At 37.1% G+C, this 14420-nt stretch overlaps 1 protein-coding gene across 1 annotated transcript in view; it reads right to left on the bottom strand.

Annotated features, from left to right (window-relative positions):
- Positions 1 to 14420, bottom strand: part of TRPC6 (transient receptor potential cation channel subfamily C member 6) — a 98249-nt gene that overhangs the window by 9556 nt on the left and 74273 nt on the right. The window contains exons 5-9 of the mRNA XM_086739600.1: positions 13161 to 13374; positions 11073 to 11300; positions 7301 to 7565; positions 4297 to 4492; positions 2487 to 2690 (exon numbers count right to left, since the gene is read on the bottom strand). Of these exons, the coding sequence (XP_086595726.1) occupies positions 2487 to 2690; positions 4297 to 4492; positions 7301 to 7565; positions 11073 to 11300; positions 13161 to 13374 (1107 nt within the window). The remainder of the gene's footprint in view (positions 1 to 2486; positions 2691 to 4296; positions 4493 to 7300; positions 7566 to 11072; positions 11301 to 13160; positions 13375 to 14420) is intronic.

Here is a 14420-nt window from a genome sequence, read left to right as displayed (position 1 = left end):
AGCAAAAATAATGATAGAATAATATATAGTAACATATAAATAAATATGTAAATAATTAATATTTGTCTCTAACATATTAACCTGAATTGGGATGGAAACTGAATTAAAGATATATAAAAAGGGCAAGTTATTGTTGCTTTTTCTTGCTTGAATACAGCTACGTTAAATGTTTTGAATATATATTAGAAAACATAAGTTTATCTAGACATTTTAACTTAAACTATGTACCTGTTTTATAATAAAAAACAGTTTTCACTTGAAAGAGCCGAATTGATGGTATGTGTTGAAACTACTAAAGTGAGACACTACAAACTTGTAAAACCAGACGCACTGTAACATCTTCATCTTATGTAGCATTTTAACTTTGACCCTTCAGCACTCTGTATTTTCTGAACAAAATAAGGTACTTTTAATTAGTAATTTAATTTTAATTACTTTACAGAATGCACCGTGAAACTTGTCAGGTAAATCAGAGGTGTGTAACTTTCATTAAATCTGCTCACGCGGAACAGTAACAGGACAGAACATCTACTGTACGTTGCTGAATGACCACTTGGTGGCAGAGATTGTCAAGATTTCATTAGAACTTCGTTTTTACACAAAAATTTTAAATTCTTCACATCTATGGCTTTTTCCTCCCCCCAAAATTACTACTAGAGTAAACTCAGCCTCTCACATTAATGACTGAACTAGAATTCATATTTTTAAGTTAATATCTACTGAACGTCCACATACAAATAATTGGAGGGGAAAAAAAAAGGAATTTAAGTAAAACAATGATATAAGCCCTAGTAAAAATAACTCTCCTCCAGGAGTGTTGTGTGAAAGAGGAAATGGACCACTGCTCTTAAGAAAACACTTTCTTCTTTAAACTTGCTTCTCATGTTGTCGTTCTCTACTATTACTTAGAATTCAATGCAATCAGAATCGTAATGTAATTACTGTAGCTGTTTTGTCTTTGTTAATGTCTTAAATCCCAGTTTTCAGAAGCAGCTGATGACTTGGAATGCCAGTAAATTGTACACGCTTGGACCAGAGGGGAGAGTTCCCAGAAAATGACTCAGTTCGTGCTCCCAGAACTAGAGGTCACTTCTGAAAATTTCAGAAACACTGAAAAAGGCTTAAATACATCATCTGCCACTATTGGTTTTTAGCTCAGGAGGATGAACAGTTTCTGTGACTCTTAAACCATAAACCTCCCTATTCACAAGGCAATTTTTCAATTGAGAATAAAACTCAAAGTAAGTTTCTTTAAAACTTTCCTTTTTCTTAATTTATGTCTCCCCTTTTTGGTTTGAGTTTCTCGTTCACTTGATGTTTAAAACACCAATTCTAGCTTGAAACAGAGGAAATCTGTGAGTTTTAATCTACGGCCTGAAAGAAAACATCTTAATTGCCTTTATTATTATATGTAGAGATGTCTCAAGAAATTAGCTTCTGGTGTGCTACACTTTGAACACAGCTATGCAAATCACTCACTATTTAGCATTACTGGCATCCAGCTTTGTTTTCTGTCAAGGGTAATCAGGGCAGAGCTGGCTCTAAGGGAAGAACTTCCCTCCTGTCCCATCTTAATGCTTGTCTTTCCACTCGCCCTGGTGCTGCTGCCACTTTTGCACCAAGAAGATGCAGGCTCTGCAGGAGAAAGACCCATGGGCTGTGTCTGAACCACTGAACTCAAGCGTGTGTTAACATTGCTGGGTACTGCAATGCCATGTCTTCTATCAGTAAACTTTTAGTGTCCCCCCAAGCAGGATTTGCACCAGAGCAACCCACTCTCTCCCTAGGCACAGTTTGGCAACTAGAATGGTCTGGGGACAACAGCTTGCAGCAACCCTACCTTGGGAGGAAAGCTATTTGAACAGAGGCAAGCCATTCCTGAACTGGTCTCAGTGCCCAGATAAGCTCCCTGTCACATTGAATTTACTAGCACAGACAGTCACCAAGTCTTGCATCTGGGCTGATCAAATCTTTCCTTATCTCGGCACAGCTCATTGTGTTTATAGTAGCTCCTTGCACAAGTACCTCCTCGCTCAGCAGTCACACCAGCACCAACCTGCTCAGCACACGATGAGTTCAAACTCAAAACCCAAAAAGCCTGAGAATGCCTTTGAGAAGATGCCACAAAACAGTCTCAACAATAACAAATGACCAACAGTGGATCAAAATGTGACATAAAAACATTTTAGTTGCTTTTTAGAAGCACGAAGGATGGCAGCATCTGATAGATTCTTGTAATTCTGTTACAAGAAGCAGGAAGAACTATAAACTTACAATGGTATTTTAGGACTTAACTGATTACAGATATAGATAAATATTTATATTAAAAAACAAAGCAAGAATTTCAGCCTGTACATAGTGACTGACTTCAGTATGAACTAAATACGTTGGGAACTTAATCAGAAAAACAGGTCATCAAGAAAAATGAAGTTAAAATTTGTTTAATCTTCTAAAATTAGCAGCCAGTGCACACACTATAGGAATACCTTGTTCATCTCTGCATCTTCCTGAAAGCTTTTCTTTTGGCACAGAAACAGTTTAGAAATCCATTTTTTTATTCTGAGTAGGAGATACAGCAAAGATTTTGGGCTTGGTACTAAGTTGAAGGGTACTGGAAGAGTTCTCCCTTCTTCAAAGTAAGAAAACCAAAGTTTAGCCCTTGCAAACTTCCATTCTACATCAGCATCATCCTGTAAAACAGAAACACTACTGTTAATACCTTGTTAATACCACCTTGACCATTAAATATGCTCTAGCTAAACTTTATGGATGTTTTGAATGCAATTGGCTGATTTCAAACAGATCAAGACGTTTATAATCTGTGAAAACTAAATTTCAATGAATGGAACTGTTCTCATTAATCCATTTAAAATAATGCAATCACAGAAAAACAAAGCGGATTTGATTTAAACATTGGTTACTCCAGAGTGAGTGCTAATAGTCTGCAATACAGGATCACAAAGCCAGACCTCTTTGGTGCTTTTTGTAAACACACTGATAAGAACAAAAGCTCTGACTTAAAAGCACACAATACAATGCCCAATTTGAATTCCTGGCAATATTCAAATTCATCTGTGAGGTTGACTGAGTAGTCACTTGTTTGGAACACTGTAATGCTCAGTAAATAAAATGGAAAAATCTTATGTTAACATAATAAATATGTAAATCTCTCAAGGAGGCTACCAGCTCTGATTTGTTATTTTATTTGTCCTGTAGCAATTAGTATATTTTTTTTTTTTGTGAAGAAGACACAGTATCAGAATCTTAAATGAAAATTTTACTCTATTACTTTAAACATGAAGTTTAAAAAAATTAGATTATTCTTAGCTAATTCCTTCCACTTGTTGGAATATATGATTAAATCAGGTATGCCATCATTACAATAGTTTACGTTTAACATTTACAATAGCCAAAACACTCACTTTATTCCTCCCTGTAAAGTTCAAGCAAGTTCTCTGCAGAATGGACTAGGACTAACGTCATGTTCAAGGGCATGACTCAATCTTGCTGTAGCTGTTTTTAGAAATTGTTTGTATCCAGTCACCATATTTTCTGATAACAGCCTGTTTTTTTATTGCTCTGAACCTGGTAGTTTGTTCTGTGGCCTCCGGAGTCAGAAGAATCTGTACCTTGATCTTGCTCAATGCTACAGCCCCAAACCAGAGTCCAAAACCTGGGACTAGAGTGGTGTCAAACAACCTGAGTCTGCTGCTTTGTGGAAACAGCGTCACATTCAAAAGGCTGGAATGTCCTAGCTCCTAGAGATCTGCTTCTTTTTTTCCCTAGACCGATAATGGTTTAACCCTTTGTTTTCCATGGCATGCAAAAGTTCGTGCTGATTTTCAAGTAGCCCTGCTGATTACTTTGTCAAGTAAAGTTTTGTTCACTGCAGAGGACCAGAGCAACAGTTATTTAAATAAAAGAAGAAACCAGCATGTTATAGACTTGCTTGCAAGGTCAAGGCATAGGAATGAGAACATCCTTGCAGTAAGAGGACACTACTCAAATGACAACTACAAATGAGGCAAATAGAAGATTCACAGAGTCACACAATGTAGCCCAGCCTCTTCAGGAACATAACACAGTTCAACAGCAGTTTCTTAGTCCAGTCTAGTTCTTACTATTGCAAGCACATGCAGCTGGGTAATTTCCAGGTATTTTATAATAAAAATGTACAGTGGAATTAATATTTTCTCCTAATATATTCCCAAAGCCTATGTATTATTTTCCAGGAGATTTAGACAATTAGATATAACAGTAAATGTGGTGATATTTCATCATAAACGGAATTTTTACCTCAATTTCCTGGAATGAACTGTTGATCATTGCGATAAGCATGTTCAGTAAGACAATGACCATGGTAACGTTATAGACTCCATAAAGGACATAACCAATATTTTCAATAAATTTATGTCTGTAATTGATGACAACTGATTTAACTTCTGAGAGTCCAAATATAGCCCAGAACAATGTCTTGAAACTTTCTTCCACACTAAAAGGAGAAATTGAACACATGCATGTGTTACTGAAGAAAACCTGTATATTCTTATCGTATAAATTGCCAGTCTCCATTTTTACACAGTGTACAAATTTTTCCATTATTGTTATGTAGAACTCTACCACAGTGACATGATGCAGAACAAATAGATTATCTAATTTCACAGGTACAGGTTGTTTCATAATATAAGATTCCTAACATTTAAGACAGACAATAAAACCAGCAGATTCCGTTTAGGAATTACATATACATCCTCAAAATATTACAATGACTCACTTGTTAACTCCTTTGATCTACATTCTACATGCTTGCCGGTGATATGAATGTAAATTACAAAAATAATTAACCTGTAAATACTTTATTTTAATTGCATCATTAGTTCACTTAGTATGAATCATTTCACCATTAACATGACTAACACTCTGAAACTGTGAAGAAGACTGGATGTCTCACTGCAAATCGGCATTTTTCAAAAAATGAGTCTCACGAACCATAATCTTCCAGTGGAGTTTCCACTATTCCACAAACCCAGGGTAAAGGTAACAAGCCATGGTGTGGGGATACTGATTTTTTTTTCAGGTTAGTTCATTTAAATACACATATTTTCTCCTTATTAGTTTATATATACACATATAAACAGAAGCCCAAATCTCTGAGGTATCGTTTCCTAATTATCTCCATCTGTTTAAAGACATATTTTCTCTTGCTTTGACAAAGAGATCTCAGTTCCCCATGTCCAAAAATGCAGTAGCATTGCAAAGGAAATTTTGGATTTTATTGTGTTATTGTTAAGAAAAAAAAGTTAAAAGACACTCATAATGTTTAGTCATGGATTTACTTTTCTGCTTATATTTTATCAATATTCCACCTGTGAGTTTCAGTTTTAGGTACTCTATGTATGCTGTGAACTAATAATAATAAAAAAGTAGTAACAATTTTTTTCATCTTGGTCAAGTTTGCTTCCTGGCTGATTATACTTCATAACAGTTATAACTTGAATATCGTGACAGACAGAAATTAAGTGAGCAAGGGCTGCAGAGCATGGAAAAGAATGAGTTCCTGCTCAAGTGATTTATCCTAAAATCACAGCTAGAAATGAGAGGCATGACAAATGTATACCAAAGAACTCCTGACTGACAGAGTAAATTCAGAATTTTCTTTTTATCATGGGAGAAGAAAAATAAAGGAACAGACAAGGAAATAAATAGTAAATATATATACATACATATATATATATATATTCTCCTCTCAAGACGGAATAGGTTATTGCCATTGGATACTATGGAGAGCCAGAGCTTAAAATAGGATTAGATATTTTTTTGACTAGTAAGAATATACAGAGCTGTCAGAATTAAATGACGAGTATTTTATAATGTGTATCACACCATAGTGATTAGCCTGCTCCAATTACAGATGATAGTGGCACTTGATGGAGGAACCAGCCTTGCTCCCCAAATGCTGCAGGCAGCCACTACTCTGCGCTCTGAAGTGCTGGTGCCGACTGCCCTTGTAGGCAGGGTGCTGTCCTCCGGGCCCAGGATCTGACCCAGCCTACATCCCGAAATCCCTGAAAAACCCCAGGAACAAGCCCTGTGCATGGAGTGCTATTACAGATTGCACTGACAGGTCATCTGATGATGTACAGTGCTGTGTAAGGAGCTGGAGGTACTTCTGCTTTTTCACAAGATGCCTCAGCCTAAAGCAGCCCTGGAGGCTGTTGGGCTGCTTTGCCACAAGGTTCACATTGCTGGCTCATGGTCAACTTGGTGTCCCCAGGGGAAGGACTTGGCATTTCCCTGTGCTGAACTACACGAGGTTCCTGTTGGCCCATTTCTCCAGTCTGTCAAGGTCCTTCTGAGTGGCATCATGACCAGCTGGCCTATTGGTCACTCTTGTTCATCAGTACAGGCCTCCTGACACCTTTGCTTGATTTCCTGCCCATTGAGATGGACCAATCTTGAGTGCTGAAAAAGCAATTCTTGAAGATCAACCAACTTCCCTGGATTGCCCTCCTCTTCAGGAACTTATCTCATGATATTCTTCCCTAAACAGCCCCTGAAGTTCAGGGTTGTGTTCCTGCTATTTGCTTTCTTCTCTCTTCTCAGGAACCTGAACTCCACCACCTTATGGTCAGCCAAGGCTGTTCCCAGTCTTCACATACCAAATCAGTTCTTCCTTTTTTGTAAAAGTCAGGTGTCACAAACCTCCTCTCCACATCAGCTCCTCCACCACCTGTGTCAGGAAGTTATTGTCAATGCCCTCCAGAAACCTCCTGGACTGCTTGTGCCTTGCTGTGCTGTCCCTCCAGCAGATACCAAGGTGGTTAAAAACGCCCATGAGGACCAGGGCCTGCAAGTGTCAGGTTTCTGCCAGCTGTCTGAACAAGGCTTCATCTACTTCTTCCTGATCAGGCATTCCATAGCAGACATCCATTACAACATCAACCATGTTGGTCTGCCCTCTAATCCTGACCTATAAGCTCTCGCTGGCTCATCATCTGTCCCCAGGCAGAAGCATAGGCATTATTGCTGCTCTTTCACATAAAGGGCAACTACATCTCACCTTCCCAGCCTGTCCTTCCTGATTTATCATAGTATCATTGGGATCAAGAGCTCACCCTCTGATTTCAAACATATTATTTAAGCACCAGACCAAGAGAGAAAATTACAACTTAATGAGATGAATACATTTTTGAGATGCAAACGTTATAAAACAATTAGTAAACTTAATACATACAATGCAAGTAACCAACTTTCCATAAAAACAGCCCACAATCATTACAGTTTAATCAGTTCTACTTACGTTGTGAATGCTTCATTTTGTTTTGCCCCCAGATAGTAGGAATAGAGGTTAAACATCCCTATCATGAAAGCCACAAACACCATGATAAATATCACCATGAACTTGAAGATGTCTTTCACAGTTCTGCCAAGTGATATCTGCAGTGGTCCAAAGCTTTCATTAGCTGGTAAGATGTAGGCTATTCTGGAGAAACTTAATACTACTGCAATTGCATACAGGCCTTCAGATATGATCTGAGGATCAGATGGATCCCAGTTTATTCTGGCTAGAAACAAAATATGAGAATTTCTGTCAGTATTTCAAGATACAGAATTATTTCAAGTATAGATCTATGGGAGGTCTTTTTGGAACAGCAGCTGGCAGTGAGGGAAGAAACCCTGGGCAACTCAAACAGTACTAGTCACTTACGTTGAGCCAATCAAACTGAGCCAGATAGCACTAAAATAATTTCACAGCTCCACTGACTGTACTGATCTAGATCCCCACTGATTATAAAGGTGAGCTGCAAGATCACTGAGGTAACTTTTTGGGAGTTGAATCCCAACCTATTAGAGAATTTAAGTAAAATTCAGCTTACGAAGTCAGGTGATGAAAACTGAATAAATTAAATTAGAAATGTGATTTGCTTGAGCTATCCAAAATGAACTGTTTCAATGTGGGGATCTGGAATCATTAAATGCCATCCACAGCTCCAAAACTGTGGGAACAATAATGTTTCTCTACTTTTTTTTCTATTTACTCCATCTTTTTACTCATAACAAAATGGTAAAGGTCCTTTCCTGACATACACCAAACACCCATTTTCATCACTTTTTCTATCATCATTTCTCAATCTCTTCTGTTGAAGCTAATCCACTTGTGTGAATTACTTGAACATCCCTTGTATCATGAGTGAACGTGACACTGCTGTTTGATAGGGAACACACTCAACCAAAGAGGGGAACATTCAGGTTCAAACCTGTACTTAAAGAAATTTTAACAGAAAAGTGTTAGAAGGAGAAATCCAAAGCAATACCATTCAGGATATGTCCTAGCTGAAGATTAAGACATTCTCCCACGAGGTGGGAGGCTTAACTTCAACTCACTACTGTGCTTCAGGAAAAGAGAAGAGGTTAACCTGGGATGGGTTTCCTACATCCCAGGAGAGTGTTGTCATCTGTGTTTATTCTACTGTAAATACCAGAAAATGAAAAAAAATATTTATACTATATAATTATAGTATAATATCTCTATAATATACAGTATAATATATTTATAGTATAATTATATTTATATATAATTTTTTACTGTGAGGGTGGTGGAACACTGGAACAGATTGCCCAGAGAGGTGGTGGATGCCCCGTCCCTGGAAACATTCAAGGCCAAGTTGAACAGGGCTCTGAGCAACCTGAGCTGGTTGGAGATGCCCCTGCTCCTTGCACTTGATAACATTTAAAGGTCCGTTCCAACCCAAACTGTTCAATGATTCTATGATACCGCAATGAAGGCAATCACTGGCACTTGGAAAAATACTATTTTGAGATGTTAATTAACAAATAACCATTTAATAAAATATTAGAAAAAAAATATATTCTTCAAGGAACTTAACTGCCATGCCAGTATTCATATATCCTGACAAAGTAACAAATTACTTTGGTTTTAGGCATAACAAGGCTCAGTTATCACATATTCATTGCCTTGTTAGATGTTGTGTTTTTCTTGTTGGTATGTGCATATTATTTTGTTTGTTGAGCTCCTCACTGTAAAGCCTACTACACAGTATATTCAAATGAGAAAACATCCGTATGGCAAAAGACCGCATGCTTTCACTTAAGCAGACATACTTATGCTAGCTTTACCTCAGATTTCACAGATAAATAACATCAAAGACGGCAGATGTTTCAGTATGGTCTAGTAGCCAGATGTCTTTCAGGTTTCCAGATTAACTGTATTATCACAGAAAGTTTGCAGTGGGAAGGACCTCTGGAGGTCATCTGGTCCAACATCCCTGCTCAAGCAGGGCCACCCAGAGCCAGTTGCCCAGGATCATTTCCAGATGGCATTTTAATATCTCCAAAGCTGAAGACTGATGGTTGGACTTGATCTCAGAGGTCTTTTCCAACCATAATGATTCTATGATTCTACAACTCCACCACCTCCCTGAGCAACCTGTGCCTCAGTCACTCTCACAGTAAAAAATTGTTTCCTGATGTTCAGAGGGAACCTCCTATGTTTCAGTTCGTGCTCATTGCCTCTGGTCCTGTCACTGGGCACCAATCAAAAGAGCCTGGCTCCATCCTCTTTGCACCCTCTCTTCAGGTATTTACAGACATTGATGAGATCCCCCTGAGCCTTCTCTTCTCCAGGCTGAACAGTCACAGCTCTCTCAGTCACTCCTTACAGAAGAGATGCTCCTGTACCTTCATAATCTTTATGGCTCTTCATAAGTCCTTCTCTCCAGCATGTCCATCTCTCTCATACTGAGGAGCCCAGCACTGGACACAGTACTCCAGGTGTAGCCTCACCAGTGCTGAGCAGAGGGGAAGGATCACCTCCCTCACTCTTCCGGCAATGCTTTGCCTAATGCAGCCCAGGATACCATTCTCCTTTTTTTTGCCACAAGGGCCCATTGTTCGCTCATGTTCAACCTGGTGTCCACCAAGTATGTTTGCTAGCCTACAATAAGACCTATGGCATTAAATATTCACTACTAATATTACCCATGTTAGCACTACCATACAAAGATGTTCTCCAAGCAGACTTCAGTGTACCTACATGCACTAAAAAATGGCTCAACTCTGCTTAAGTGCATAACAAAGTCACAACTCATGACTGATATAAATGGAAGCTGCCGTTCTAGATGATACTGAGTTATACAGCATAAATGAGTTACAAAACTTACGCTTGTCAAACCCAGAAACTCTGAACATAAACAACAGTCCCTATTTGCAAATTCTTCAAGTGGGTGTTACTGAAAACTCAATTAACATTTAACTAGCTGTGAAATTTGTAACTTTCCAGTAAAATTTATGAGACTACAATTTAATGGGTTTCAGAATATATATATTAATTGCTCTGCTTTTTCTACTCCTGGATAATGGAGTCATAGAATAGAGATTGAAATGGATATAATTCACTATCTAGAGAAAAGCATCTAATAAAAGGAAGAGAGATGTGATGGTGTTGAGAGTGAACATAAGTAAACAGAGCTTAAATTTTTCTCATTTGGGCAAAATAGCTTCTCATCACTTCTCATATATGCCAAGCAAGTTTATTAACACTTTCATCTCTCACTGGTAAAGAGAATGGAATAAGAAATATTAAAATAATATAACAGAGCCTCTGAGCAAAGAATTACACTGTGGTCAAAAGATACGTTGGTTATGTTGGCAAAGCAGGTTTAAGAAGTTCCTGCATCTCATTCCTTAGTTCAGTCTCTGCGTTACAGTACGTCACATTCACAGTTGTGCCAACACAAATGTTTGCAGGATAGCATTGAGTAACTGAACAGATTAAATGACTTGGATTAAAATAATCCTGAAAAGGGGTGGAGTTACAGTGGGGTTATTTTGATTTTAGATAATTTCAGTGTCTGTTATCTAGAACAGTCCCCAAAGAGGTGTATGAGCACAGCCACAGGTACTGTGATCAAGTAGTAGGGATGAGAAAGAGAACAAGGGGTAGGAATTTCTTAAGCAGTGCATTGTGTAACTAAAGTACTGGAGACTTATTAACAGAAAATCAATTAATCTTGGCCCAAGAAGTAAATTTTCATCATGTGCAACCAACTCACCCAAGGTGTAGTATCTTATGTTGGGGTCCAGTGTTGGACTTGTCAGATCTTTCATATTTGCATCAACGAAGTTCTGGGCTCTAGACGCATGCCAAAATGCCATAAACCTTGCTATGAATGATGCTGCAAAAATTGCTAACATACCAAAATCAAGCATATTCCATAACTCAAAAAGGTATTCCTTTGGACCTTGAGACCAAATCTCTTTACATTCAGACCATATCATGCCTGTAATAACATAGAACAGAGAAAAGAGTGTGTTCTTTTACCTTCACATTTGGTTTATTTGATATTTTACTTTGTATAGGATATGCTCTTGGTTGCAGTCAAATGCAAAACCATTTTGGTCAGTGGGAGTTTGAACACAAACTAAAATCCTTGAACCTGCCAATTCATATACATTCCAGTACTTCTTTCTCATGGGAGTAATCGTTACAATCCTTCATACTGCTTTTTCCTGTACAACTACAAAAGCTTTCAGAGAGAAGAATGGGATGTGAGTATTCTCATCTGTTATAGACACAAAAAGAGCACAAACAGCAGAAATACTCTGGCATGATCAAATAGCAGTGGTAGAACTAATAGCAGAACTCACATTGTCTCGTTTGTAAATTCCATGGGTATAGTCTATTCTACTTAAATTACAAATATATGTGACAAATGAGCACGAAAGGAAGAATCAGATCTAATGCTTCTCAATAGAGCAAAGGTATCTGATTCTTAATTATCTCCCTTAATAATAAAATATAGAAGTACAGTATTAGTTTATGACACCCTTTTTATTGAGCAAATCCTTTTCTTTTTCAAAATAAAATTTATTTAATCATGAAATGCATTTCTAGGGTTCTAAAGATAGTTAATAAAATCTGAATTGGAATAATGTCACTATTTTTTCCACTTATCAAATTGTCTGAAGGAATTTTTAATCATTTTCAGATAAAGGCAATTGTAATGTGAATTACAGTAATTAAATTTAACGCTACATCTGTATGCACTGAATCAATTTTTCATAAGCTATCTTACGCAAGACACCAAAATAAATAAAAATAGATTCAATTATCAAACAAGAAACTTCAAATTGGGAAATTATTATTTACTTCCTTGTTATCAGATAAAAACATTGATATTTATAGACTATTTGGAAATATAAGTGCCATATTATTCCTGTATTACACAACTGCATTAATTTATAAACAGCTTCCTGATAAAAAATAGATTGTCAATGTCTTTTAGGGCTATAAGAATCAGTTGGTGCACAAATAGCTCCAATTTCACTCACAGAGACCTCATAAAAGCAAAATATTTCAAATGCATAAGTTCTTGAATGGAAACAGATTTTACTTAGTTTGAAATTAACTCTCCCATATTACTGACTTAACTAACAACCAGAACCGTGATCCATAAAATATTTGGGCATGTAACTCCCATTGGCATAAATGGTGCTAGACTTGTAAATAAGAACCTCACGGCTAAAATATTTTTGAGTCTGTGCTCAAGTTCTCAGGCTGAATAGTACTGCATCATCAAATTGAACGGGTCTGCAAAGAGCACTATTCATAGTACTCATTTCATCCCTATATTGAGATGGAAAAATCTACTACTGAACGTTCAGGGGTCTATATTCTGCTCCTCTTTTGTCAAAAATAATATATTCAGCTATAAACTATTAATTCTGCAGGCATACCTGCAAAATAAGAGAATCTCAGCAGAAAAAGTCAATTTGACACAAAAAAAAACCTTGGCCCATGATGTTGAGATCTTTCGCCTTTGGAGTTGACACAGCCCAACTTAAAAAGACCCAGAAAACTGGCAGACATTTTCCTTTGATATCTGTAAAACTGAATTCATCGATATTCAGATGACATAGATTTCACCTACATCCTTAACTTGAATGTTTGAGATTTATTATTAACACGTGAATCCTGCTGACCTCCAAAAAGAAACATGAGGCCAATGTGGGAATGGAGCCAGCTGAATAAACTCCCTTTGTTGCCATTTTTACACATAACATTAACAGCAAAGGATTAAATTTGGTCCAGCTTCACTGAAACCATAGCAAGACAAATTAAAGCGAAAATAAATCTTTACCTATTACCCAAGAAATAATGAGCATCTCCATCCACGAGAAACAGGATGTTTTCATCCTAAACAGCTGTTTTACATTGCCTGTTGTTTCATTAGGTCGAAGTTTGGTGCCATCAAATCTGTCAGCTGCATTCATGACAAGCAGACCAAGAAAAATGGTGAAAGAGGCTGCATGGGCTACAAACTTCATAAATGGTCCACGCATTATCCTCCCCAGCTGCAACACAGGTTATAAAACATAGGGATATTGCATCGCCTTCCTCCAAAATAAAAAATATATAAAAAGAACAGTAACACAGAGAAAGATGTATTTCAATAACAGAGAGGAATAAATATTTGGAAAAAAGTTTGTATACTATGATACCACGCTGACAATCACCTTTAAAAGTTTCTACTTGTTTGCTGTTTTCAGAGGGATAATGTATCAGTTTGACTACATGTATTTTTAACTCAATGTTTTGAAATAATTCTGCAATTATTTTGAGGCATCTATGTCTACTATAGGTAATGAAGAGAAAATTTTATTATAGTTTTTGAATGCCTTCTTAATTTACATTCTCATCTTTAGGAGACAATAAAGAAAATGGGATTTTGACACTTACTAAAAGCATTAAATTATCATCAGGAGTGAATTATGACTAAAGAATTTGGTTTCCTGACTGATGTGATACTCAGTTTAGCGCAGTTGTTGTACAGTTTTCCCAAATTATTTTGTTTTTAAAAACAAGTCACGGGGCCTCAAGAGGTTATGTTTAAAGTTCTGTGGTGTCTTAATTTCTTTTCTGACTCCTTTAATGAAAATGTCCTCAACCTTGTCATGACTATGCACAACTTCAAAACGTTTTTGTGGGACACTTAAAAAACCTAAAAATTTCATACAAACTCACACAAGGCTGAACTTTTAGAAATTATTCACTTTATTTTTGAGAGTGCCTGTATTAACAGTAAAAGTCTTGGCTTGTTTACTTAGTTGGCAGTAGCAGAAAAACACTCTTTTATTTTAGATGAAGACAGTATCTATGTATGACAAAAATTCCTTGGAAAGAATTGAAAGCAAGTGTCACAGATCTCAGCTGAAACATATAACAATCTGTGGTCTGGAAAAGGGAGAAGAAATAAGAAAGAAAAATTATTGGTATACACATTTTTGCTCCACTTGTTTCAATACCAAAGTCAGAATTTTGCTGTTGTGTCAGTCAGCTTTCACAGAAACACAGAATAAGAGGGTTCACCAGAGGCTGCAATGGTATCAAACACAGACAA

The sequence above is a fragment of the Chlamydotis macqueenii genome, chromosome 1 (assembly GCF_036417535.1).
Source record: "Chlamydotis macqueenii isolate bChlMac1 chromosome 1, bChlMac1.mat, whole genome shotgun sequence".
Taxonomy (NCBI): domain Eukaryota; kingdom Metazoa; phylum Chordata; class Aves; order Otidiformes; family Otididae; genus Chlamydotis; species Chlamydotis macqueenii.
This window is presented reverse-complemented; position numbering and strand designations above follow the sequence as displayed.